General features: G+C 40.8%; 1 protein-coding gene, 1 long non-coding RNA gene and 1 pseudogene across 2 annotated transcripts; all 3 read right to left on the minus strand.

Moving 5' to 3' along the window:
• Positions 1 to 7,400, minus strand: part of LOC123487071 — a 32,128-nt pseudogene extending 24,728 nt beyond the window's left edge.
• Positions 843 to 3,021, minus strand: LOC123487062. Its single transcript, XR_006659599.1, has 5 exons — positions 2,942 to 3,021; positions 2,689 to 2,751; positions 1,851 to 1,922; positions 1,599 to 1,655; positions 843 to 985 (listed from the first exon to the last, which is right to left on the minus strand). It is a non-coding gene; the product is annotated as an uncharacterized LOC123487062 (long non-coding RNA).
• A 90-nt stretch (positions 7,401 to 7,490) lies between the features above and the next one.
• LOC123487072 (neural cell adhesion molecule 1-like) lies at positions 7,491 to 10,619 on the minus strand. Its single transcript, XM_045218231.1, has 6 exons — positions 10,571 to 10,619; positions 9,962 to 10,006; positions 9,289 to 9,573; positions 8,684 to 8,944; positions 8,168 to 8,454; positions 7,491 to 7,511 (listed from the first exon to the last, which is right to left on the minus strand). The coding sequence occupies exons 1-6, from the start codon at positions 10,599 to 10,601 to the stop codon at positions 7,491 to 7,493; spliced, it is 930 nt and encodes a 309-aa protein (XP_045074166.1). The 5' UTR covers positions 10,602 to 10,619.
• Between the last annotated feature and the right edge of the window lie 15,569 nt (positions 10,620 to 26,188).

Consider the following 26,188-nt stretch of genomic DNA (forward strand, 5'->3'; position numbering starts at 1 on the left):
GTCTCATCAGGGTTGATGGTCGGATTCGCGTTTATCGTCGAAGGAATGAGTGTTACACTGAGGCCTGTACTCTGGAGCGGGATCGATTTGGAGGTGGAGAGTCCGTCATTGTCTGGGGCGGTGTGTCATATATGTGTCAATATCAACGCTGTGCGTTACAGGGAAGTCATCCTCCTTCCTTATCAAATCAAATCAAATCAAATGGTACACTTCCTGCAGGCTCATCCTGACATGACCCTCCAGCATGACAATGCCACCAGCCATACTGCTCGTTCTGTGCGTGATTTCCTGCAAGACAGGAATGTCAGTGTTCTGCCATGGCCAGCGAAGAGCCCGGATCTCAATCCTATTGAGCACGTCTGGGACCTGTTGGATCGGAGGGTGAGGGCTAGGGCAATTCCCCCCAGAAATGTCCGGGAACTTGCAGGTGCCTTGGTGGAAGAGTGGGATAATGTCTCACAGCAAGAACTGTCAAATCTGGTGCAGTCCATGAGGAGGAGATGCACTGCAGTGCTTACTGCAGCTGGTGGCCACACCAGATGCTGACTGTTACTTTTGAATTTGACCCCCCTTTTGTTCAGGGACACATTATTCAATTTCTGTTTATGTCTCAGTTGTTGAATCTTGTTATGTTAATACAAATATTTACACATGTTAAGTTTGGTGAAAATAAACACAGTTGACAGTGAGATGACGTTTCTTTTTTTGCTGAGTTTACAATGTGTTATTGTGTGTGTGTGTGTTTGTGTGTGTTTGTGTGCATAATCCATGTTCCCAGGTTTCTCCTGCTCCTCCTCTGATGGTGTGTCCCTCCAGCTCCCTCAAGGACCTGTAACAGATCACCACACAAAGTGATTTATCCCTCCAGCTCCCTCAAGGACCTGTAACAGATCACAACACAAAGTGATTTATCCCTCCATTTCCTTCAAGGACCTGTAACATATCACCACACAAAGTGATGTATCCCTCCAGCTCCCTCAAGGACCTGTAACATATCACTACACAAAGGTATTTATCCCTCCATCTCCCTCAAGGACCTGTAACATATCACCACACAAAGTTATTTATCCCTCCATCCCCCTCAAGGACCTGTAACATATCACCACACAAAGTGATATATCCCTCCACCTCCCTCAAGGACCTGTAACATATCACCACACAAAGTTATTTATCCCTCCATTTCCTTCAAGGACCTGTAACATATCACCACACAACGTTTTTTTAGAGGTATACTTTAAATAGATGCAGTATACTTTGATATCAAAGCATTAGCTCAATAAGTATAATACAGGTGTAGCATCTTAATATGATCATCCTGTTGTTGCAGGACATTTCCTGCACAGTATGAAATACAAACTTGTAGTGTATTCAAGGTTTAAAAGAGGCTTCTAAAGTTTTGTATTTCCACTTCAGAATTTCAGACTTGATTTTCCCTAAATACAGATGTATCAAGCCCTACAAAAATGTCCATGCATTCTAATACACACAATAACTCACATATCCTTTTGCTGCAGGATTATTTTCATTCTGTGAGAAACTGGTCAAATTAAGATCCTACACCTGTATTAGTGTCAATGGCATATGGCTATTAGTCTTACCTGTGGCTTTGTGTGGCTTCACTTGAGAATAGACTGAATCTGCTACTGGTGGGGTTGCTGTTTATGTAGGAGGATAAACATCAGCATAATATAATAGTTATATCCAGAATAATATCAATAATAATATCCAGAATTATATCCAGAATAATATCCAGAATAATGTACAGAATAATAAACATTTATTCAATATGGGGTCAAAGAGGAGTGAGGTTCTGATAGGGGGAATATGGAGGGAGGGATGTCTAGTCTTACCTCTCTTCTTCTTGGCTTTGACCTTCTTTTGGAGGTCAACCTCAGCATAGGTCACATCAACAGGTCCAGCTGCTGCTGACAATGGACATTTGCAGTCAACAAATGCAGAAATTAGCTTAATGTATATTCTGCCTCTTCATTCGAAACAGAAAAACATAATCAGGCTCAGAGAGAGGTAATATAGGTGTAGAGAAGGGGTGGGCAAATTATGTTTGAGAAAATAAAATAAAACGTTTGTCCACCTCTGGAGTAGAGAGAATACAAATACAATAGTGAAATGTAGAGATTCCAATAGGCCGGCCTGAATGTTTTGACAATATTTAGGAGATAATTTGCTATGGGAGTGCAAATCCAAATGTATGTTAACATCAACACTATAATCCATAGTTCATCACACTGATGATTTTCACGCCCTGGCCTATAGAACTCTAGCTAGTTTGGTCAGAGTGTGAATATATTCTAGGTTTTGTATTTCTATGTTTAGCCGGGTGTGGTTCCCAATCAGAGACAGCTGTCGCTCGTTGTCTCTGATTGGGGATCATACTTAGGCAGCCAGTTTTCCTGCCTGTGTTGTGGGATTTTGTTAGGTTCATGTTTAGGCTTGTGTGTTAGCCTTTGGACCGTCACGGTTAAGTTTGTTGTTTTGGTTACTGTTTTGTGTGTTTATTAGTTAATAAACATGTTCGCCGTTCACGCTGCACCTTGGTCCGTCCCGTTCCTTAACGTACGTGACAATGATAAAAAGGTAATGTGATCAGAAATGATTTCTCACCAGTTTCTTAGGACATACTTAGATATAGTTTCATACCCTTTCAATAGATTGTTGATTAAGTCTTACCGGGGGCTGTGTATGGCTTCACTAGAGAATAGACAGGTTCTGCCTCAGGTGGGGTTGCTGTTTCTATAGGGGGTGAGGATAAAACATCAGCATAATGTTACAGTTATACAGAATAATATACAGTTATACAATACACAGTTAAAGGTATGAGGTCATGATGATCCGTTACATAGAGAATACAGCTTTTAATATGGGTCAAAGAGGAGTGAGGTTCTGATAGGGGGAATATGGAGGGAGGGATGTCTAGTCTTACCTCTCTTCTTCTTGGCTTTGACCTTCTTTTGGAGGTCAACATCAGCATAGGTCACATCAACAGGTCCAGCGGCTGCTGACAATGGACATTTCCAGTCAACAAATGAAGGAATTAGCTTATTGCAAATTAGACCTCTTCATCACAAACTCAAAAATTACGAATTAAGGTTTTAATGACTGCCAACCTGTATAATGGTTCTTACCAGTGGCTTTCCCTGTCTTCACCTCAGAGTAGACAGGATTTTCTTTGGATAATCTCTCTTTACTGAGGAGGAAGAAGTACAGAGAACTTGTAAATATATTTATATATTATTATACGTGTGTGTGTGTCATATATAAAGTATATATATACACTACTGTTCAAAGGTTTGGGGTCAGTTAGAAATGTCCTTGTTTTCCATGAAAACATTCATGAAATGAGTTTGAATAGGAAATATAGCAAAATGCATAGGAAATGTAGTCATTGAAAAGGTTAGAAATAATGATTTTTATATATATATAATAATTGTGTCCTTCAAACTTTGCTTTCGTCAAATAATCCTCAATTTGCAGCAATAACAGCCTTGCAGACCTTTGGTATTCTAGTTGTCATTTTGTTGAGGTAATCTGAAGAGATTTCACCCCATGCTTCCTGAAGCACCTCCCACAAGTTGGATTGGCTTGATCACCACTTCTTACGTACCATACGGTCAAGCTGCTCCCACAACAGCTCAATAGGGTTGAGATCCTGTGACTGTGCTGGCCACTCCATTATATACAGAATACCAGCTGACTGCTTAATAGTTTTTATATAGTTTGGAGCTGTGCTTTGGGTTATTCTCTGTTGTAGGAGGAAATTGGCTCCAATCAAGCGCCATCCACAGGGTATGGCATGGCGTTGCAAAATGGAGTGATAGCCTTCCTTCTTCAATATCCCTTTTACCCTGTACAAATCTCCCACTTTACCACCACCAAAGCACCCCCAGACCATCACATTGCCTCCACCATGCTTGACAGATGGCATCAAGCACTCCTCCAGCATCTTTTCATTTGGTCTGCGTCTCACAAATGTTCTTCTTTGTGATCCGAACACCTCAAACTTCGATTCCTCTGTCCAGTGTCTGTGTTCTTTTGCCCATCTTAATCTTTTATTTTTATTGGCCAGTCTGAGATATGGCTTTTTCTTTGCAACTCTGCCTAGAAGGTCAGCATCCCGGAATGGCCTCTTCACTGTTGACGTTGAGACTGGTGTTTTGCGGGTACTATTTAATGAAGCTGCCAGTTGAGGACCTGTGAGGTGTCTGTTTCTCAAACTAGACACTCTAATGTATTTGTCCTCTTGCTCAGTTGTGCACCGGGGCCTCCCACTCCTCTTTCTATTCTGGTTAGAGACAGTTTGCGCTGTTCTGTGAAGGGAGTAGTACACAGCGTTGTACGAGATCTTCAGTTTCTTGGCAATTTCTCGCATGGAATAGCCTTCATTTCTCAGAACAAGAATAGACTGACGAGTTTCAGAAGAAAGTTATTTGTTTCTGGCCATTTTGAGCCTGTAATCAAACCCACAATTGCTGATGCTCCAGATACTCAACTAGTCTCAAGAAGGCCAGTTTTATTGCTTCTTTATTCAGCACAACAGTTTTCAGCTGTGCTAACATAATTGCAAAATGGTTTTCTAATGATCAATTAGCCTTTTAAAATGATAAACTTGGATTAGCAAACACAATGTGCCATTGGAACACAGGACTGATGGTTGCTGATGATGGGCCTCTGTACGCCTATGTAGATATTTCATAAAAAAATCAGCCGTTTTCAACTACAATAGCCATTTACAACCTTAACAATGTCTACACTGTATTTATGATCAATTTGATGTTATTTTAATGGACAAATAATTTGCTTTTCTTTCGAAAACAAGGACATTTCTAAGTGACCCCAAACTTTTGAACGGTAGTGTGTGTGTGTGTATATATATGTACACATTGTAACTCATCTTAGATACACTGCTACAATTTTTTTCTCAATATATGTCACAGTTGAGAGTCACCTTTCTTTTTCTTGTCCAACTTGTTCAGTTGAATCTGGGCGTAAGTCACATGACTTGGTCCAGCAGCAGAAGCACCAGCAGCATCTGAGACATAATACACAAACACCTCCACTTAGTCAAACTCTACATGTCATATTAAATGAAGAGAAGCAGGCTACTACACATTCATACTGAAAACATTACATTACACTACCATTATCATTGTTGTCTGAGGGATTGATCGTATCGTAGATGTTAGCGTCACCTGTTGGTCAAAGAAGAGAGAGGCAGCTTAGTTAGTTTGATTATCCCTCAGCTTAACTAGGGACATAGTGTACGGTAACATGTTGTAAACAAAGTGGATGTTGATGAGTCAGTGTATGAGGTTACAGAGAGAGGAGAGTGGTAGAGGTCTGGGCTGAGAGACTGACCATGCTGCAGATGTGTATACCCAGTATCAGGAGCCTGGCCCTGGGTAGATCCTTGGTCCTGTTGGGGGTCCTGGTTGGTGCTCTGGGGCTGAGGGGGCCTACAGGGAGAGAGATACTCTGCATAGGAAGCACAGAGAAGATGTTATACTGTACGTATCAATATAGTTGAGAGACAGTTGTACTCAACAGAATATTCTGATGAAACAGGAACCTGTAATGACAAACACATTGTGTTATGTACTGAACTTTCTTCAAAAACGTATATTTAGAAATGTCTCTCCTAAACATGTAATAGAATGTTTTGTATTAAATGAGAAACAGCCAAAGTATCACCTTTGTTGTTTTGATTTCTCCACAGCAGGACCAGGAGAATGACCAGTAGAACACCAGCAACAACCAGACCCACAACCACTCCTACTAGGACTGATGTAGAGGATCCAGGAGCTACGACTGGAGAGAGAACAGCACAGACTCTGATAGAGGTTATATTGGTTTAGAGTATAGAGCATGAAAAGAAAGTAGGATAGCCCATATTTTGACAATTTAGTTGAGAGATCATATTTTCTAGGGGAGTGCAAATCTAAAACTATATTAACATCAACACTTAATGACATGTTTTTTTACACAGATAATAAAAAGGTAACTAACTTGTGATCATAAATGTTTTCTCACCTCTCACTGTCACCCAGCTCTCTGGTGATTCTCCTTGACCAGATTTACACTTATAGAATCCTTCATCTGACTTGGATACTGTAGGGATGGTCATCTCTCCTTTGGTCTCATTCTTGATGAGTACTCCATCTTTGTAGAAATCAGCCTTGAGGGTTGAGCTGACTTTCCGGTATCTATACAGCTCAGAGTCACAAAGTCTCCTTCAGTCACGGGATGGACAGGGCTCTCCAGGATCACATCACCATCTGTGTAACATAATATAGAAATAATACTGTAAATCTGGAGTCATCCCTCACAATACATCAACATCTTATGAGCTTGCATTTTATGAGATGCAATCATTCAGTTACAGAATTGAACATCCTATCATATTTATGTAAAAATGTTAGTGAGTGTTGTACAATAAACATACCATTTACTGTGATGTTGACAGCATTACTGTACTCTCCTGATCCAGACTCACACCAGAACACTCCACTGGACCATGTGTATGTGTAGCTGATGGTACATGTGGACCCTGTTATTGATCCCCAGTTAGAGACACACCCTGACCTCACTCCTCTCTCTCTGTGGCTCATCAGTCTCCATCCAGTAGAGTTCCCCTTCTCCTCACAGCTCAGTGAGAGAGACTTTGATGTAAAGTGTTGTGTTGTGTTGGGACTTATTCTGAGAGACACTGAAGGCAGCAGATCTGAAACAAAGAGAGACAGAGTCAAACCTATAGTTATATACACACATGAGGGTAACTTAAATATGATTCAATACAGTTTCAATGCAGTTAGTTACCTCCTGACCAGAGAAACTGAGGTTCACTGTAGAGTGTGTCATAGACTGGGTCTCCTCTCCCAGCCCTACACACATATCCTCCTGTGGGAGTAGGACCTGCAGGGATCAGAGTGTTGGAGTCTTCAGTAGTCCCATTGCCTGCTTCTGGTAGACGCTGAAAAGAGTAGGACTGCTCTGTTAAAGTGGGAACCGTCCTGTACCAGGAGAACCTCCAGCCTGTAGACGTCTTGTCAACTTCACAGCTCAGAGACACTGAGTCTCCAGGGTTCAGCCACTGAGGAAAGATACTCAGAACAGCCTTGGGTTGATCTGTGATCAGACAGAGGACATGTTTGAGTTTTCTAACTTTCAGTCTTAGCAATGATTCTTGTTACCCATGGAGATGTTTACATGATTAGATAGACTCACCAGACACAGTCAGTTGTACAGCATCACTGGTCTTGGAGAACTTGTCCTTCCCTTTACACCCTCACAGGTATATGAACCACTGATAGACACGTAGACAGGACTGATTCTGTACTCAGACTTTGTATTAGAGTAGACTGAATAACCATTCGTATACCACTCATACCGCCAGTCAGTGTCTCCTCCTCCCTGTATGTCACATCTCATAGTGACAGTCTCTCTAATGAATATCTGGGTCCAGTTGGGTTGGAGGGTCAGAACAGCAACAGGTCTCTCTGCACAGACACAACACAGACAACTAACTGAATAAACAGTTGCACAATTGTAAATGTCTTTATTTATCAAAAGGTCTACTCATGTTAGCTATAATTGTTACAATGAGCAGACCAAATATTAATAGATTATTTATATCCATATACAATAGCAGCCGTTTATCATAAAACTGTTTTAGACTCACCAGTAATATTTATTGGACTGGGTCACTGTACAGGGTATAGTAGACTGGGTCTCCTCTCCTAGCTCTGCACCAGTACTGTCCTCCATCAGAGACACTGACCCTGCTGAGTGTGTAGGAGTATCCAGAGGTTGAGGTTACTGGTGTAGAGTCTGGTCTGTGTCTGTACCAGTAAAACTTCCATCCATAAGACTCTACTGTACAGGTCAGTGTCACACTGTCTCCTGTGAATACGTTCGCTTGGTCTAAACTCAGTGTAGCCATCGGACGACTATCTGTTGGAATCAAGAAATGTGTGTGATGCATCTGGAAAACATGGATCTGATCTGCTGCATGATATGTCCTCTTGATGGGTAAAGGTTCAAAACTCAGTGAGGCAGAATAGTCTACAGGCACACAAAAATGATTACATGATTGACTCAACAACAACAGTGTCTATCTATCTGATGACAGAGAGAACAGAACAAAGTAATGTACCTTTAACAGGGTGAGAGTGACAGGATCACTATGGAGTGAAGATGTGGGTCTAGACACTGTGTTCCCTTCACACCAGTAGAGACCCTGGTCAGACACACCAGCTCTACTGATGGTGAGGGTGTCTCCTGTTACAGTGTGTCTGACAGACTGGGATGCTACATTATCATTCCTGTCTTTGTACCACTGATAGCTCCAGATACTGTCAGACCCTACTGAACACGTCAGAGTAACTGTCTCTCCAGGGAACACAGGGTTGGGCTTTACAGTCAGTGTAGCTTTGGGAAGAGCTGAGGAAACAGAGCACAAAACATCTTAATACATGGCTGGTAATTCAGCTGTTTCTGTAACGTTGTGATTCAAGTCTATTTTACATATGGTATGTTGACTCCATTCAGTTAGAATTTACAGCGTATACAGTATATTTATATTAAGTGTGTATACAGTGTATACATTTATATTAACCCTAAGTGGCTCTGAATTTAGAAAGTCTAGATTGAAGACCAACAGTGAGCTCACCAGTGATGATGATGGGGAGAGCTGAGCTGAGATATGACTTCTTGGGCCGACCTATCCTTGTCCCAAAACACTTGTACTGACCAGCCTGGTCAAGGAGAGAGATGGAGTTTTTTCTGGTCTGAATGGGAAGCTCTTCGTTGTCTCTGAACCAGCTGTACGTCCAGTCTGTATAGTCTGATATGTCACACTGCAGAGTGACTGTCTCTCCAGGGTAGAGGAGACCCTGTGGAGTGACTATCTTCACTGAGGCCATGGGCAGAGCTGTGGAAACAGTTATATGAAGACAAATGCAGTCAGAGCACCAATCTTTTCAAAGTATGATCTGACTTCAGTAAGTAGTACGGTAACTATTATTTTAGACATATACACAATATATACAAAAGTATGTGGACACCCCTTCAAATTAGTAGATTTGGCTATTTCAGCCAAACCCGTTGCTGACAGGTGTGTAAAATCGAGCACACAGCAATAAAATCTCCATAGACAAATATTGGCAGTTGAATGGCCAAACAGTTACATATAACTGTGCCCCTGCACATTGACTCTGTACCGGTACCCCCTGTATATAGCCTCCATACTGTTATTTTTTTTATTTTATTTTTTACCATTCAGGGTGACTCTGACAGGATCACTGATGATTGATGATATGGATCTGGACTGGATCTCTCCCTGACACCAGTACTGATCCTGGTCAGACTCAACAACTCTACTGATGGTGAGGGTGTCTCCTGTTATAGTGTGTCTGACAGACTGGGATACTACATTATCATTCCTGTCTTTGTACCACTGATAGCTCCAGCTACTGTCAGACCCTACTGAACACGTCAGAGTAACTGTCTCTCCAGTGTATGCAGGGTTTGGCTTCACAGTCAGTGTAGCTTTGGGCAGAGCTGTGAAAACATATCACAGATTAGACATATGACCTAAACTGGATACATGAGTAGCTACTGTATCTGGGAGCTGTTGGGGTGTATGGTCAGAACAGCCTTTGTGCTTTTCTGACCAAATAAAACCAGCATGAAACAATTGCCTTACATATGTTGAATCAAACCAGCATGAAACAACTGCCTTACACATATTAAAATCAAAACCTGCATGATACAATTGCCTTACACATGTTAAATCAAACCAGCATGAAACAGTTGCCTTACACATGTTATTTTGAGACATTAAAACCACAAAATATGTCCAGCCGAAAGCAGCTTTAAAAAATCACAAATAAAGAAATAGAATGAAGCATTAAGAGATGGAGGCTTGATGAAGTGAACAAATATCTACCATCATCATCTTCAGAGTGTCCAGAGTTGATGAGTGTACTCAGCACTACAACAAAGAAAGTCACATTGCACCAATATTAGCTTAAAATTAATAACAACATGCCATATACATGTTACTGAATAATAGCCATTCATTCTTGAACAGTTTAACTTTTAGCTGTGAAACACGTTATCATGTGAAATTCAAGTCAGCTTTCCGTAAGGGTAGTACAACTGTCATATCCCATCATAACTCGAAAATCTACTGTTATTTTATGACAATGTTTGTTAACAATGTCAGTGTAAACAAACAATGTACATGAATAAATTCCCTAGCCCCATTCCTCAGCCGTATACCACAACAAGTGGCAGGGTGGCCATTTTGTGGTAGTTTCAATTACGGACTGCAGCTTTAAATGGCCACTGATGTACCATGTCCTGCAATCCCACTTTAGTTCCAATTACTAATAAGCATTTGCACTGTTTTATCAATTAGGGATAAAAGACACAAACAAGCTAAAGCATTGAAACTGTCTTCATTTACATGATTGTCTTATACCTTTGTTCCATCAAAGCCTTAGTAAATCAGGTAATTAGTGTTGATACACAAACACACTAACTCAGTACTTACAGAGTAGCACACAGAGCAAGGTGTGTTCCATTCTGTCCTGCCAACGATCTCTGAACTTGTCACACCCTGGCTATTAGTTGTTGAGCCAGGGTGTGTTTATTCTATGTGGTGTGTTTCTATGTTGGGGGTTCTGGTTTGTTGTTTTCTATGTTTGCCTTAGTGACTCCCAATCAGAGGCAACGAGTGTCAGCTGTTAGCTGGTTGTCTCTGATTGGGAGCCATATTTAACTGTCTGTTTTTCACTTTGTGTTTGTGGTTTCTTGTTCTTATTTTGGTTTGTGTTAAACCGTAGACATCACGTTATCGTCCGTTGTTTTGATCGTGTGATCATTCTATTAATAAATATGTACGCATTCAACGCTGCGCCTTGGTCTCTCCCTGACGATCGTGACAGAACTACAGTTCTTCTGACAAACCCCTCTACTTCCTATAAGATGACAGACCGATTAGTTCATGCCTCTTTACCGTCACACAGAGAAAAAGAGAGAGAAGCATTCTACAGACATGTACAAAGACTGTGAGAAAAAAATAGTAGCAGTTAAAGGCGTGTTTATTTTCTGACCAACTTCTCTGTATGGCCCCACACTGCAAAATATCACACTGGTTCCTTCCTCTTTATTGGAGGAAAGGAGGATGGAATGAGAATAGAATAGATGCTTGTAGGCCCTTTGCTAAGTTGTCAGGTAGCAAGCCTTGCCAGCTAACCTCAGTTGTTCCACTGCCCACAAAGGACATATAACAACTTCAGCCACCCCCTCACTTAACAAACACACACACATGCACGCTCCCGCACATACACGCACACATGCTTGCAAGCGTACGTAAAGGCTTAAAGACTGGGTGTAAGCAACGTGCCCCCCTCAGCACTTGTCTTTCACTAAAGGACCTTAACAGCGGTGAACTTTCTCTCAATCCTAAAGATCCTGCAAGGAGCATAGGACCATGGAAAACAGAGAGTAGGAAGGAACAAGCTGTTTAGTCATACCACTTCTCCAAGAGAAAGTAAAGAACTGTAAAACAGAGAGCATGCAGAAGGGGCTGGCACTCTTTTCCAAGGGCCTGTCTCTTTCCCTTCTTTCTGTTCTCTTTTCTGTTCCCTCTCTCCCTGGCTATGCCCCGAGGGCTAAAGCATCCGGGTGAGGATAGACAATTGCTTTGTTCGCTAGGATATAAACCCTGCATGACGATAGCGGCCAGGACCTATCACAGGGCTCTAAAATAACATTTTTCATTGGTAACACTGGTGCTCCCAAATGTAAAGTTAGGAGCACCACATGAAATTTAGGAACACCAGAAAATAATATTTGTTATATTGATTGAGATACAGCATATATTGTGCCTACATGAATTCTAGCTACTTTTGAAGCATATGTTGTGCCCTAGAAACTAATATGTAACACTGTAAAGATATTAGTTTATAATACAAGCTAAAATGTGTATATGAATGCCTGTCATTGGAATTACAGTAATTGGTGGAATATTAGGTTTCTACATTGTGTAAAGTCACTATTTTCCTATTGAGATGCATTACATTGAAAATTGTACACTGTCTCTTTAAAACGTCGGCTGACTGAACAAAGTGTAAACAAATGGTTAATGACTTGAGAGTAGTTTTAGAACGGCTCATGACATGATATATGAGTATAAAATGTGGTTCCGGCGATCCGCTATTGGAAGATAAAAATTTTGGGCCGGTAATATGGGTCAGATCTTTTGACCTCGTTGGGCTAGAAGCTAACCGTTCTCGCTGCAGTAATGGTACAACCATGATGTTGACAAGTCTGCACTCGCTTGTTTCTCTAACGCACTCTAGGAAGCCTTATCATTACAAAAGTTATTATCTGGGAGATGTTGTCTTAGTCACACAGTGCTTCCAAAATATAACTCCTTGTCGCAGAGCAAAATATTTTGTCGCATTCGGGATGGGGTCTCCCAGGACCCACATGGGGTTGTCACTTCTACCAGGTTGCAGCAAGTCAGTCTGGATAGATGCGTGAAGCGGCCTCTATGGAGACAGAGCAGCCAGTACCATGACTTAAGACGTCAGGCAACATAGAAGAAGGAAGAAGGAAATGATTGCAGTAGGACAGCTAAGTGACTGGTCTTGGCCATGCTCCATGGAGGAGGGTAGTCAAGTGCAGAGAGATCTCCTCAGCCGCTCGCTCCTGTAAGATGGGGAAGCAAAGCAGGCAGTGGCCCGGCTGGGTGAACCAATCACAGTAAAAAATGGACTAGGAAAAGCTGAAGCTTTGTGGACTTGGGAGTAACAGATAGCTGTGTGGGGCTCTGATGCCTGGTGAGGGCGACGCAAACCCCCACCACACTTCTTCCCAAAGACCCAGAAAGTAAAGTCAGGAATTACTATACTGACTGATCTCTATCTGGAGAGTGTTATCCGTAACAGAGTCAAGTTGCCTTTGCCAAAAAAATCTCTCAGAATCCTTAAAAGGGCTGAGGGGTTTTCACAGTGATCGCTGGAAACCTGTTAAACTGTAGAACAAGGAAGCCAATATGGTTAGATTTCCCCTGCCTTGTTGTATAGAGTAGCAGTGTCCTCTGATGAGAAAAATGAGGGGCGGCAGGTAGCCTAGCGGTTAGAGCGTTGTGACAGTAACTGAAAGGTTGGTTGTTTGAATCCCTGTGCCGGCAAGGTGGGAAAATATGCAGTAGCACCCTTGAGCAAGGCAGTTAACCCCCAAAACAACTGCCCCCGGGCGCCGATGACATGGATGTCGATTAACGCAGCCCTCCGCACTCTGATTCATGCTCTGATTCAGAGGATTTGGGATAAATGCGGAAGCCACATTTCAGTTTAATGCATTCAGTTCTGCAACTGACTAGGCAGCCCATTGATTGTGATTGCTTGCGCCAACAGTTAGAGGCAAAAAGGGCCACTGTGGATGGCGAGAGACATATTGCCGTCCTGTTCCGTGTGTCGTGACACTGGAGGGAGGGCTGACATGCTGACTTCCACCCCTGGCTGAAAACATGAGAAAGTTCCAGGGGGAAAGCCTGAGGGAGGGGGACACTCGGGGGAACAAAAAGTGTATGTCCTCCATTTTCTGATGTGAGCACAGCACAGCCACTAAAGTCAGCTGCTGCACAGAGAATAGGGTTTTGTCTTAACGCAGCCCTGCCTTGCTACTGCTACGAAACTCAGAGAGGGGAAGGACTGGCAAATATTAAACCCAAACAGGAAGTGTAGGGCAGGGAGCCGTAGGCTCTGCTCTCCATCCTACTCAGCTGCCAGGACTGGGCCCTAGGTTGGCCGACCCTTCTTACCGCCCTTAGGAGAGTTAGAGGGGCTGGTCCTTGATGCGGCTGCAGCGTAGGACTGCTTCCCTACAGGTTTGGCCTGGTTCAGCCTGAGTATTAGCAGACCTCTGCATTGCCGGGACCTCAGTCCCCAAGGCCAGCTTCTTGCTACCTCCGGGCTGGGATTCTGGGTCGAGATGCAGGAACAAAGAACAAAAAGGCTGCCATGTGTCCTGGATCTGTGGGGCAGGCAGCAGTTGAAGGCTTCACCTTCGTTCTTGCGAATGTCACACTTCTGCTGCATGGCCGAGACTTTTGTTGTTGCTGTTGGCTATTGAAAATAGAATCCAGTAGAAAATGTATTTCATATCGAACTGAAGCTTGTATGCCCTTGTAATAGTGGACAGCATTTAGTGAGTAACTGCGCACGCACATCTATTCTCCGCTGTGAGTCTCGTGCTCACTAGAGGTATTGGCGTCAAAGAGGTGGCATCAAACAGAGACACTTTTAGCTATATAACTGACGTGGACCGAATCACCACAAAGTGGGGCTGGTTCAGTTAGTAGGCACAAAGCAACTCAATGCAAGGTGAACTACATACAAGAGCTAAGATAGTTATACCCAGACGGTGGTTAGCTATCTTTCATTAGTCGTGAGGACTTGGAGTGTGGCTGAATCTCAGCACAGGCCGGTAATCAGTAAAACCTGGCTTAATCTCAGCACAGGCCGGTAATCAGTAAAACCTTGCAAAACCATACATTGGCCAATAATAACTCTGGGAGAAACGCATTGCTTTGCCGGGTTTTGCGTGTGCAAGTCGACGCTTAGCCGTGAGCTTTTTTTGTTAGCTTGCTAGTGTTCACCTAGTTGGCTAATAGCCTAGCTAGATAGTACCACGTTAGCCGAAGACAACCATATGAATAGCATTGTTTTATTCAGTCTTGAGAGTATCTTTTGTCCATAGCAAAAGTAGGTGTATCTGGTCAGTTTAGCCAACGAAAACGAGTAAACATTAGGTGTACTAAATGAGAGGAGCAAGATGGCCAGTAGTAGCTAGCTTTTCAGCATTGCTGTGAATTAGCCTTGACAGGCATGAGCTAGCTCATTATATGCCTTGTGGTTAATGGCTAGCTGAAGTAAACAGTGTTTATGAACGCTATAGCCGGGAGGCTAGTGTAAGCGTTAGCTAGCTATCAGCCACCTCGTGAGAGTAAGGATAAGCTATAGCTAGCACAGTGCTAGCTGAAGGGAACAGTGTGGGTGCAGTGTTCAAATTCGGAATCAAAATCTCATATAACCGTAATGCGTGATGCTAAACCGGTCCGCCTAGTCATCACAAACAAGTGAATGTAAGTTGTACTAAACGAGAGAAGGGAGCTAGCAATAATACCATCTGGGCAGGTAGGGAACTCGTTTCCGATTTATCTAGCCATGCTAATGCAACTGTATGTGCAGGTAGGAATGCAAGTGTGGTTAGCTTGATTTCCACCATAAGCTAGCTAGTGAGCATAGTAACGTGTAAACTGGTAAGCAGCTTAGGTATGCTGTAGCCAGTGGAAGCTGCTGAGAGGAGGACAGCTCATAATGAATGGAATGGAATGAAACACCTGGAAACCATGTGTTTGATGAATTTGATACCATTCCACTGATTCCGCTCCAGTCATTACCACGAGCCCATCCTCCCCCAATTAAGGTGCCTCCAACCTCCTGTGGCTGTAGCTGGCATAGTGCTAGCTGAAGGGAACCGCATGGGGGCAGTTCGATTTCCGGTAGGTATTCTCCCACAACCGCAGAGCTGTGAGGCTAGCCAGTCAATATAGAAATACACACAAATAAGCGTAGGTTAAACTAGACGAGAGAAGGAAGCTAACAATATTACTGTCTTGCAGGTAGTAATGCTGGTGTGGTTAGCTTGTCTGGGGCGTTAGCTAGCTAGCTAGCAGCTACCTCGTGGTGAAGGTGGTAGCTTGCTCGGCTAGCTCAGTGCTGGCTGAAGGAAACCATGTGGGGGCAGAATTAGCCTTCAGATAATGTGCTCCACGCGACAGATAGAGCTGTGAGGCTGAGATGGTCGGTCTAGTCAATTCTTAAGAGTTGATTGATGCACGCTTCTATATCATTAACATATGAACATATTAGTCATTTAGCAGACACTCTTATCCAGAGCGACTTACAAGAGCAATTAGGGTTAAGTGCTAAAATTGCATATGGAATAGTTTTAAGATGCTCATACCACTTATCATTTAGCGATTTGATTTTCCATTTAAATGTCAACAAATTTTTTTGGGATGAAATATAGATTTTGGCCTTTACTACTAAAGCCCAGGGCCCAGTTCCGTGACAATTGTTGAGGTCGTAGAGCAAAACGGAGAACACCACCGTGTTTGTGAGAATCTCCCCTTTCCACAGTGGGGTCCCATTAGTTTTTAGCCCAAACGGTTCGTGACGCTACCAAACAGAAGTTGGCACATCGACGGTACCGACTTTAGACGAAGTATCAAGGCACTTGTGGGGGGTCGAAGACCAAACGGAAAAACACCATCATGTTCATGAGAGTCTCCCCTTTCCATAGTGGTCATACGCTACAGATGTTTATGTGAGAAGACCAATTTTCAGGATGTCTCATGGTCTGACAAACACCGCTCTAGCTCTGCCACCTTTCACCGCAGATACGGAAGTATGACACAGACATCTCTAGCTTAAATTTACAGATTTTGATGGGGATTTTTTTGTTATGTAACTTAGATTGACACACCGGTGAATCAATCGAGAGAGAGTACAGAGACCAAAAACATCAAAACAACACTCAATCTCTTAGCACAGTTTACTTTAACTGTAACGAAGGAACTCTCAGCCATTTACCATAATAACACATTTATGCTACGACACATCCAAAAAATATTGCATTTGTGATTTATAGATTTTTGCGCTTTTAAATGAATAATAGCCATTACTTCTTGAACAGTTTAACTTTTATCTGTGAAACACGTGATCATGTGAATTTCATGTCGTTTTTCCTTAAGGGTAGTACAACTGTCATATCCCATCATAACACAAAATCTACTGTTATTTTATGACAATGCTTGTTTAAAATGTCAGTATAAACAAACAATATACATTAATGAATTCCCCTAGACCCGTTCCTCAGCCGTATACCACAACGTGGCAGGGTGGCCATTTTGTGGTAGTTTCACTTACGGACTGCAGCTTTAAATGGCCATTGACGTACCATGTCCTGCAATCCCACTTTAGTGCCATTTACTAATAAGCATGTGCACTGTTTTATCAATTAGGGATAAAACACACAAAAAATCTAAAGCATTGAAACTGTCTTCATTTACATGATTGTCTAATTCCTTTGTTCCATCAAAGCCTTAGTAAATCAGGTAATTAGTGTTGATACACAAACACACTAACTCAGTACTTACAGAGTAGCACACAGAGCAAGGTGTGTTCCATTCTGTCCTGCCAACGATCTCTGAACTACAGTTCTTCTGACAAACCCCTCTACTTCCTATAAGATGACAGACCGATTAGTTCACGCCTCTTTACCGTCACACAGAGAAATGAGAGAGAAATATTCTACAGAAATGTACAAAGACTGAGGGAAAAAAAGAGTAACAGTTGCTTGCGTGTTTATTTTCTGATCAACCTCTTATGATTAGCTACATGGCCTCACACTGGTTCCTTCCTCTTTATAGGATAAAAGGAGGATGAAATAAGAATAGAGAACTGAGATGAGATCAGAGCTTGTAGTTGGATATCAGAATGTGCAGATGGTTGTTTCATTTTTGCACCCACAATGCACAGATAGATAGATAGATAGATAGATAGATAGATAGATAGATAGATAGATAGATAGATAGATAGATAGATAGATAGATAGATAGATAGATAGATAGATAGATAGATAGATAGATAGATAGATAGATAGATAGATAGATAGATAGATAGATAGATAGATAGATAGATATCCCTTACTGAGTGTAGGCCTCCCTGCAAGCCTAGGATGCTAACCTCCAGTTGTTCCACTGCCCACAAATAGACATCTTCACCCCCACCTCCTTCCCCCTCCTCACCCCTTCTCTTCACACACACTACTGATTAGTATTAGCATGTGTCGAAACCACAGTCAGCTAGCTGACTCTTCTCAGGGGTTTGGTGGTTGACTTGTTCATTAGTCAGATAGTTTTGTTCTGAGGGATACGTTTAGTTAGATACTGTCTGCATAGATATTTAGTTGTTATTGGGTTGTTTATGTGATGTGTATCAGGGCAATTGTTCATGTATTTTGCGTGTGTCTGTGTGTGTGTGTTGTGTGTGTGTGTGTGTGTGTGTGTGTGTGTGTGTGTGATTGTGTGTGTGTGTACGTCAGATGTATACACATGCATTACCACAGACCAGAGATGGGAGGAGTTTCAAAGTTGTAAATGGGTAACTGGGTACATAAATCGTATCATTTGAGCATTTTCCAATTTTTTTCCAACAATTTACCTCTCAATATATGAAATTGTTTTTCTTGTAGATTGTAGAATGTGTGACACACATGCAACATGTGAAGGAGCAAACATAAATAGAGAGAGAAAGGTTACAGGGGAAAAGCAGTCAGACTTCACCTTTGGTGGTTATAGCCAGGTAAACATCTGGGGTTTCTTATCGCCCCCTTCAGGGACAGGCCTGTAACTACTCCACATTCTAGTGGATCACAATATAGAAACTAATATGGTCATTGGTCACATAGCAACAGCATAAGCCCTCAGTCTACTGGGTCTGCCCTCTTATTCCTTCCTCTCTCTATCTCATCATAATAGTACAGACATGGAACACTTCTGTATGGGTTCATATCAGTAGAAGTCAAGTGTGAATGTGATTTACTGAAGACTGACAGCACTATGGTGCATAGAGATTTTGTTAGAAAGTGTTACTTTACTAAATAAGAAATGTATAGAAAAAAGTTCAAGACGTAAATGCATTGTTTCAACTCAGAAATACAGAGAGTAAAATGAATACATCCTTAAATCAAGTTATTTTTCAAAGATATACAATTATGTGGGGAATCAGCACTTTTTATTTGACACATGAGAATTAATACAAAATACAACACACCTTTTCCATTTTAGGTTTCATAGTGGAATACTCATCTGTCTCCTTTAACAACAACTGAAACCATTTGACAAAATACTTACATGTTGAAAATGTATATCTGCTGTCAAATTGAACAGCGTGAAGCGAACCGTACATATGCGCAGATACTGTGTGTGATTGTGTGAGAGTGAAGTATTGCATCTCACTCTTCTCAATATCTGCAGTGCCACTCGTGGCAACGTCGTTTCGCTGAGTCTACCTTTAATATAAAAATAAGCATAAAAGCTGCATTATGTAAATATACATTTTTAATAACAAACTATATCTACATGTTCCATCTTAACTGTTATAGTAGGTCAACCAACCAAGTATAAACACATCTTTAATATTTAAAATTCAAATTAAAAACTGAAAAGTTTCACAGACTGTATATATCCACTTGCATGTAAAAAGCATGACATTATCTAAAATACAAAATATTCAAAGAATGCAGCAAATTATACTTTTAAACAAAAACAGGCACCACACTCGTGTTTAATTAACAAACTGAAATAAAGACAGGTAAGTGTAATATTTCAAGAAAAATAAACATCAATCAATAATTACAAAGGAAAGCATACAAGCCACCAAAATATGAAAATGTCAACTTACAAAATCATAACATTCAGCATTTGTGAGATTCTATTCAGTAATATTCAACTCAGTAAACACTATCATATATCAACCGTAAAAACTTTACAATCATAAATCTTTGAATTTTTGAACATCTGAGAGTGACAGACTCTCCACTAAATATCTGGGAGCTGTTGGGGTGTATGGTCAGAACAGCCTTTGCCGCTCCTGCACAAAATCAAACCAGCATGATACATTTACTTTACACATGTTATTTTGAGAGACTCAAAACTCAAAATATTTCCAGCCAAAAGCAGCTTTAAAAATCACAAATAAAGAAATAGAATGAAGCATTAAGAGATGGAGGCTTGATGAAGTGAACAAATATCTACCATCATCATCTTCAGAGTGTCCAGAGTTGATGAGTGTATTCAGCACTACAACAAAGAAAGTCACATTGCACCAATATTAGATTGGAATAAATAATAACATGCCATATTCATGTTACTGATTACCAAATCTTCCTGAGCTTTATTTTAAAGGTGCAATCTGAGATTTCTAAATACATTTTTGCATGTTTCAATGAATCATAGCCATTTCTTCTTGAAGAGTATAACTTTTAATTGCCTCAATAAGCTTTGTACAACTGTCTTGTCTTATCATAACCCTAAATATAAGGTTATTTTATAACAATGTTTGAAAATAACAACATTTTAAACAAACAATCTAGATTAATAATTGTCCTAGCCCCATCCCTCAGCTATATACCAAAACAAGTGTCAGGGTGGTCGTTTTGTGGTTGTTTGAATTACGAACTGCAGCTTTAAATGGACCAAACACCAAAACACCACTCATTAATCTCTTAGCACAGTTAACTATAACTGTAGTGAAGGAACTCTCAGCCATTTACAATAATCACATGCTGATACTAGAACACAAGCAACAAATATTGCATTTTGCTTTCATTGTCATTGACAGCACATTTTGCAACCACTGAGTTAGCGCTACTCTTTAGTTCCTGAGTGCTGACCTGGCTAAATGTACACCACACCACCACACTACACAGGTCTGCATGGCATCTGCTTTACAAGCTCAGGTTCTCACAGAGATGCAACTTTAATGGAGGGTGGTCATTCACTCTCACATCACATACAGACAGTACCAGTCAAAAGTTTGGACACACCTACTCATTCAAGGGTTTTTCTTTATTTTTACTATTTTCTACATTGTAGAATAATAGTGAAAACATCAAAACTATGAAATTACACATATGGATTCATGTAGTAACCAAAAAAGTGTTTAGAAAATCTAAATCTATTTTATATTTGATTCTTCAAAGTAGCCACACTTTGCCTTGATGACAGCTTTGCACACTCTTGGCATTCTCTCAACCAGCTTCATGAGGTAGTCACCTGGAATGCATTTCAATTAAGAGGTGTGCCTTGTTAAAAGTTAAGTTATGGAATGTCTTTCCTTCTTAATGCGTTTGAGCCAATCAGTTGTGTTGTGACAAGGTAGGGGTGGTATACAGAAGATAGCCCTATTTGGTAAAATACCATATTATGGCAACAACAGCTCAAATAAGCAAGCGAAACGACAGTCCATCATTACTTTAAGACATGAAGGTCAGTCAATCCGGAAAATTTCAAGAACTTTGAACGTTTTTGAAGTCGCAAAACCCATCAAGCGCTATGATGAAACTGGCTCTCATGAGGACCGCCACAGGAAAGGAAGACCCAGAGTTACCTCTGCTGCAGAGGATAAATTCACTAGAGATACCAGCCTCAGATTGCAGCCCAAATAAATGCTTCAGAGTTCAAGTAACAGACACATCTCAACATCAACTGTTCAGAGGAGACTGCGTGAATCAGGCCTTCATGGTTGAATTGCTGCAAAGAAGCCACTACTAAAGGACACCAATAATAAGAAGAGACTTGCTTGGGCCAAGAAACAGGAGCAATGGACATTAGACTGGTGGAAATCTGTACTTTGGTCTGATGATACCAAATTTGAGATTTTGGGTTCCAACGCCGTATCTTTGTGAGATTCAGAGTAGGTAAACAGATGATCTCCGCATGTGTGGTTCCCACCGTGAAGCATGGAGGAGGAGGTATGATGGAGTGGGGGTGCTTTGCTGGTGACACTGTCGGTGAGTTATTTAGAATTCAAGGCACACTTAACCAGCATGGCTACCACAGCATTCTGCAGTGATACGCCATCCCATCTGGTCCTTATGGTTGGCTTTATTAGCTACATGGCCCCAAGCTGGTTCCTTCCTCTTTATTGGAGGAAAGGAGGATGAAATGAGAATAGAGAACTGAGATGAGATCAGAGCTTGTAGTTGGATATCAGAATGTGCAGATGGTTGTTTCATTTTTGCACAGACAGACAGACAGACATAGTAGACAGACATAGTAGACAGACATAGTAGACAGATATAGTAGACAGACATAGTAGGCAGGCAGGCAGGCAGGCAGGCAGGCAGGCAGGCAGGCAGGCAGGCAGGCAGGCAGGCAGGCAGGCAGGCAGGCAGGCAGTTGTACTGCCCACAAAGGAAATTGGACAACTTCAGCCACACACACGCGTTCACGTATGTGCATGCACCCACACAAACACATACAAACACGTCACACACACAGACTCATTTCTTATTTTCATTTGTCTTGTGTGTTTATTGATTACTGCATTGTTGGGTTTAGAGCTTGCAAGGAAGTCATTTCACTGTACTTGTGCATGTGACATTGAAACTTGAAAAGGAGACACACACAAAAACACACACTGCTACTTAGGAAGAGCATGTGTCAAAACCACTTTATAATCATCTGCTTTGTCACATATGTGTTATTTGACTCGAGGACATTACAAAGTGTAATAGGATTACAGGTTGCACTCTCCTTATCATCCTACAGATGGCAGTTTTTCAGTTATTTTAAAGAAGTTTATAGTGAATCCAACCTCGAACCCACACTTAGCCTACTGTATGTAAAAGATTCCAAATCAACAGTCTTAATGGAGGAAGACACTTGGCTGTATCAGTATCTGATGGTGAATTTCTTCTATTTGATTAGCCTTTTCTGTAGGCTTCTATAGGAACTCTGATCAACAATATAGCTATAGCCTACATTCATTCACATCAGATAGTGTCCTCCTCATGCTACATGTAAAACCTACTAATGCATATGGGACTTTGTATGGTACACTACAATTCACTTTGACAATGTGTGAGATCCTGCAAAAATAGAAATGAATCACTCCTGGAACCCTCTCATGTGAAATCCATGAATTCAATGTAAGAAATTCACATAGCAAATGTACATGTCAAAATGATTCACTGTAGGCTATAGGCTGATAACAGAGGTCTATACAACATTTATCTTTTATCTGTAAAAGCACATGGATGCATGTGAAATGTGGGATTTGTCATATATGCGAAAAAACTTAAAATGAGTAAGTAGATGCAATGATCATGCAATATTGGCACTCTACACTTGAGACAGACCAAGTGGAAGGGAACAAAAGTAAACTTTGAATTTGGAGGTTTAAATATATCCCTCCGGTGGCCAAGTTCACCTATTTTAATAAATACCATTGATTTGTGGATAAAAAGTATTCGATCTTTGATAGGCTGATGCAGAACTTATTACTGGAAATGAACACTGCCCCCTGGTCAGGTTAGCATAGGGCTGAATGTGCCAGGTTATGTAATGGGAACAGCTAACACATAGCTTTTGATCATGTCCAACTACGTCAACGATTTGAATTGGCTGAGGCTTAAACTTGAACTAAAACTAAAACTTTTTCTAATGTTCACAAGTATGGCCCAACTAATATGGTCATTGGTCACATAGCAACAGCATAAGCCCTCAGTCTACTGGGTCTGCCCTCTTATTCCTTCCTCTCTTTATCTCATCATAATAGTACAGACATGGAACACTCCTGTATGGGTTCTATGCACTATGGTGCATAGAGATTTTGTTAGAAAGTGTTACTTTACTATATAAGAAATGTATAGAAACGTTCAAGATGTAAATGCATTGTTTCAATCAGAAATACAGAGAGTAAAATTAATATGTGTCATACCCTGGCTCTGGGGACTCTTAAATGTTGAGCCAGGGTGTGGATTTGCTATGTTTAGTTTTTCTATGTTTTTGTTCTAGATCGTTTGATCTATGTTGGCCAGGGTGGTTCCCAATCAGAGGCAGCTGTAGCTCGTTGTCTCTGATTGGGGACCATACTTAGGCAGCCTGTTTTGCACTAGTCTTTGTGGGATCTTGATCCGTAAAGGTTTGTTGTGTTATAACCTCAGGACTTCACGTATCGTTTGTTTGTTGTTTTTGTCGTTAAGTACGTTAAATAAAAGTATGTAGGCTTATCACACTGCGCCTTGGTCCGTGTCTTCAGTCAACGATCGTGACAATATGTCCTTAAATCAAGTTATATTTCAAAGCAATACAATTATGTGGGGAATCAACACTTTTTATTTGATATGAGAATTAATACAAAATACAACACACCTTCTCCATTTTAAGTTCCATAGTGGAACACTCATCTGGCTCCTATAGCTACTACTGAAACCATTTTACAAAAGACTTACATGTTGAAAATGAATATCTACTGTAAAAAATATTTTGGCAAAATACTTAGACAGTAGACAATATTTCAAGTCAAAAGTAAGTGAAGTTTAAAGGTACACTCAGCGATATGAAGTATATGCAGAAAGTAAAACAGCACATTGGTTCAATTTCCGCAACAACTAAGAGCGTTGAAGCATGAGGCTCAACTTCTCAGCGGTTTTGGTCTCATGGCTACCATGCTGTGAACAGCGTGAAGCGAACCTGTGCATATGTGCAGATACTTTGTGTGATTGAGTGAGAGTAAAGTCTTGCATCTCACTCATCTCAATATTTGTGGTGCTACTCGTGGCAACGTCATTTCGCTGAGTTTACCTTTAATATAAAAATAAGCATTAAAGCTGCATTATGTAAATATACATTTTTAATAACAAATTATAGCTACATGTTCCATCTTAACTGTTATAGTAGGTCGACCAACCAAGTATTAACACATCTTAAGTATTTTAAATTTGAATTAAAAACGGAAAAGATTCACGTACTGTATATCCACCTACATGTAAAAAAGCATGACATTATGTAAAATACAACATTCTAAAATGCAACAAATTCCAGTTGTATAAAAAAACAGGCACTACACTCTTGTTTAATTAACAATCTGAAATAAAGACAGGTAAGTGTAATATTTCATGAAAAATCAACATCAATCAAGAATTACAAAGGAAAGCATATAAGCCAGCAAAAGCTGAAAACGTCAACTTACAAAATCATTTGTAAAATTCTATTCAGTGATATTAAACTGAGTAAACACTTTCATATATAAATGGTAAAAACTTTACAATCATAAAAATGGTTATTCAGCTTACAGTTTATACTGTAATGATTACAAAGATGATTTGTTCTGTTCGATGACATCATCACATTGTATCTGGTCTTGAGGTGATTTGACTGTTGAACACAAACCTACAGGAATATAACGGATGGAAAGGAGCATTAGAGTTAAACTGATCCAACTGCTCTTTCAACTCTACACTAATATAACATGTACTCCATCAGAGAGCATGACATAAAGAAGGAGATTATCAAGCTGGATAAACTGATTGTAAATACACTGAAAGAAAGTTCTCACCTCGAGCCCTGCAGCATTTCACAGTCATCATGATGGACACATGTAGAAAGGGAGACACCACCAGTAGACCACACAGCAGCCTGGGCAGAGAGATGGAGACAACGGAACCTGGAGGGACTAGCAAAACACATGTTTTACCATCAAGACACTTGAACCCAGACACTGCTCTTCTGACCTCTCACTGTCACCCAGCTCTGGTGATTCTTCTTCATCAAATTTACACTTATAGAATCCTTCATCTGACATGGATACTGTGAGGATGGTAAATTCTCCTCTGGTCTCATTCTTGATGAGTACTCCATCTTTATAGAAATCAGCCTTGGGGTTAGGATTTGTTTCTTGATATCTAAATGTACAGCTCAGAGTCACAGAGTCTCCTTCAGTCACGGGGTGGGCAGGGCTCTCCAGGATCACATCACCAGCTGTGTAACATAATATAGAAATAATACTGTAAATCTGGAGTCATCCCTCACAATACATCAACATCTTATGAGCTTGTATTTATGAGATGCAATCATTCAGTTACAGAATTGAACATCCTATCATATATATGTAGAAATGTTAGTGAGGGTTGTACAATAGATGTACCATTTACTGTGATGTTGACAGCATTACTGTACTCTCCTGATCCAGACTCACACCACAACTGCTGCTCTTTAATTATTTCTTATTTTTATTTTTTACTTATCTATTTTGTACTTAACACTTTTTTTTCTTAAAAATGTATTGATGGTTAATGGCTTGTAAGTAAGCATTTCACTGTAAGGTCTACACCTGTTGTATTCGGCCGATGTGGCAAATAAAATTTGATTTGATTTGAAGAGCTCATTGACTTTCGACATGTCACCGTTGTAGGATGCCACCTTTCTAACAAGTCAGTTTGTCAAATTTGATAGAGCTGCCCCGGTAAACCGTAAGTGCTGTTATTTTGAAGTGGAAATGTCTAGGAGCAACAATTGCTCAGC

Source organism: Coregonus clupeaformis, unplaced genomic scaffold (genome assembly GCF_020615455.1).
Source record: "Coregonus clupeaformis isolate EN_2021a unplaced genomic scaffold, ASM2061545v1 scaf1447, whole genome shotgun sequence".
NCBI lineage: Eukaryota > Metazoa > Chordata > Actinopteri > Salmoniformes > Salmonidae > Coregonus > Coregonus clupeaformis.

Coding starts and splice junctions, on each gene's coding strand:
- LOC123487072 (XM_045218231.1), bottom strand. CDS start 10,601: ATGGAACACACCTTGCTCTGTGTGCTACTCT. Junction 8,945..9,288: donor TGTCAGAGTCACCCTGAATG/GTAAAAAATAAA, acceptor CTGTTTCCACAG/CTCTGCCCATGGCCTCAGTG. Junction 8,455..8,683: donor TCTCCCCATCATCATCACTG/GTGAGCTCACTG, acceptor CTGTTTCCTCAG/CTCTTCCCAAAGCTACACTG.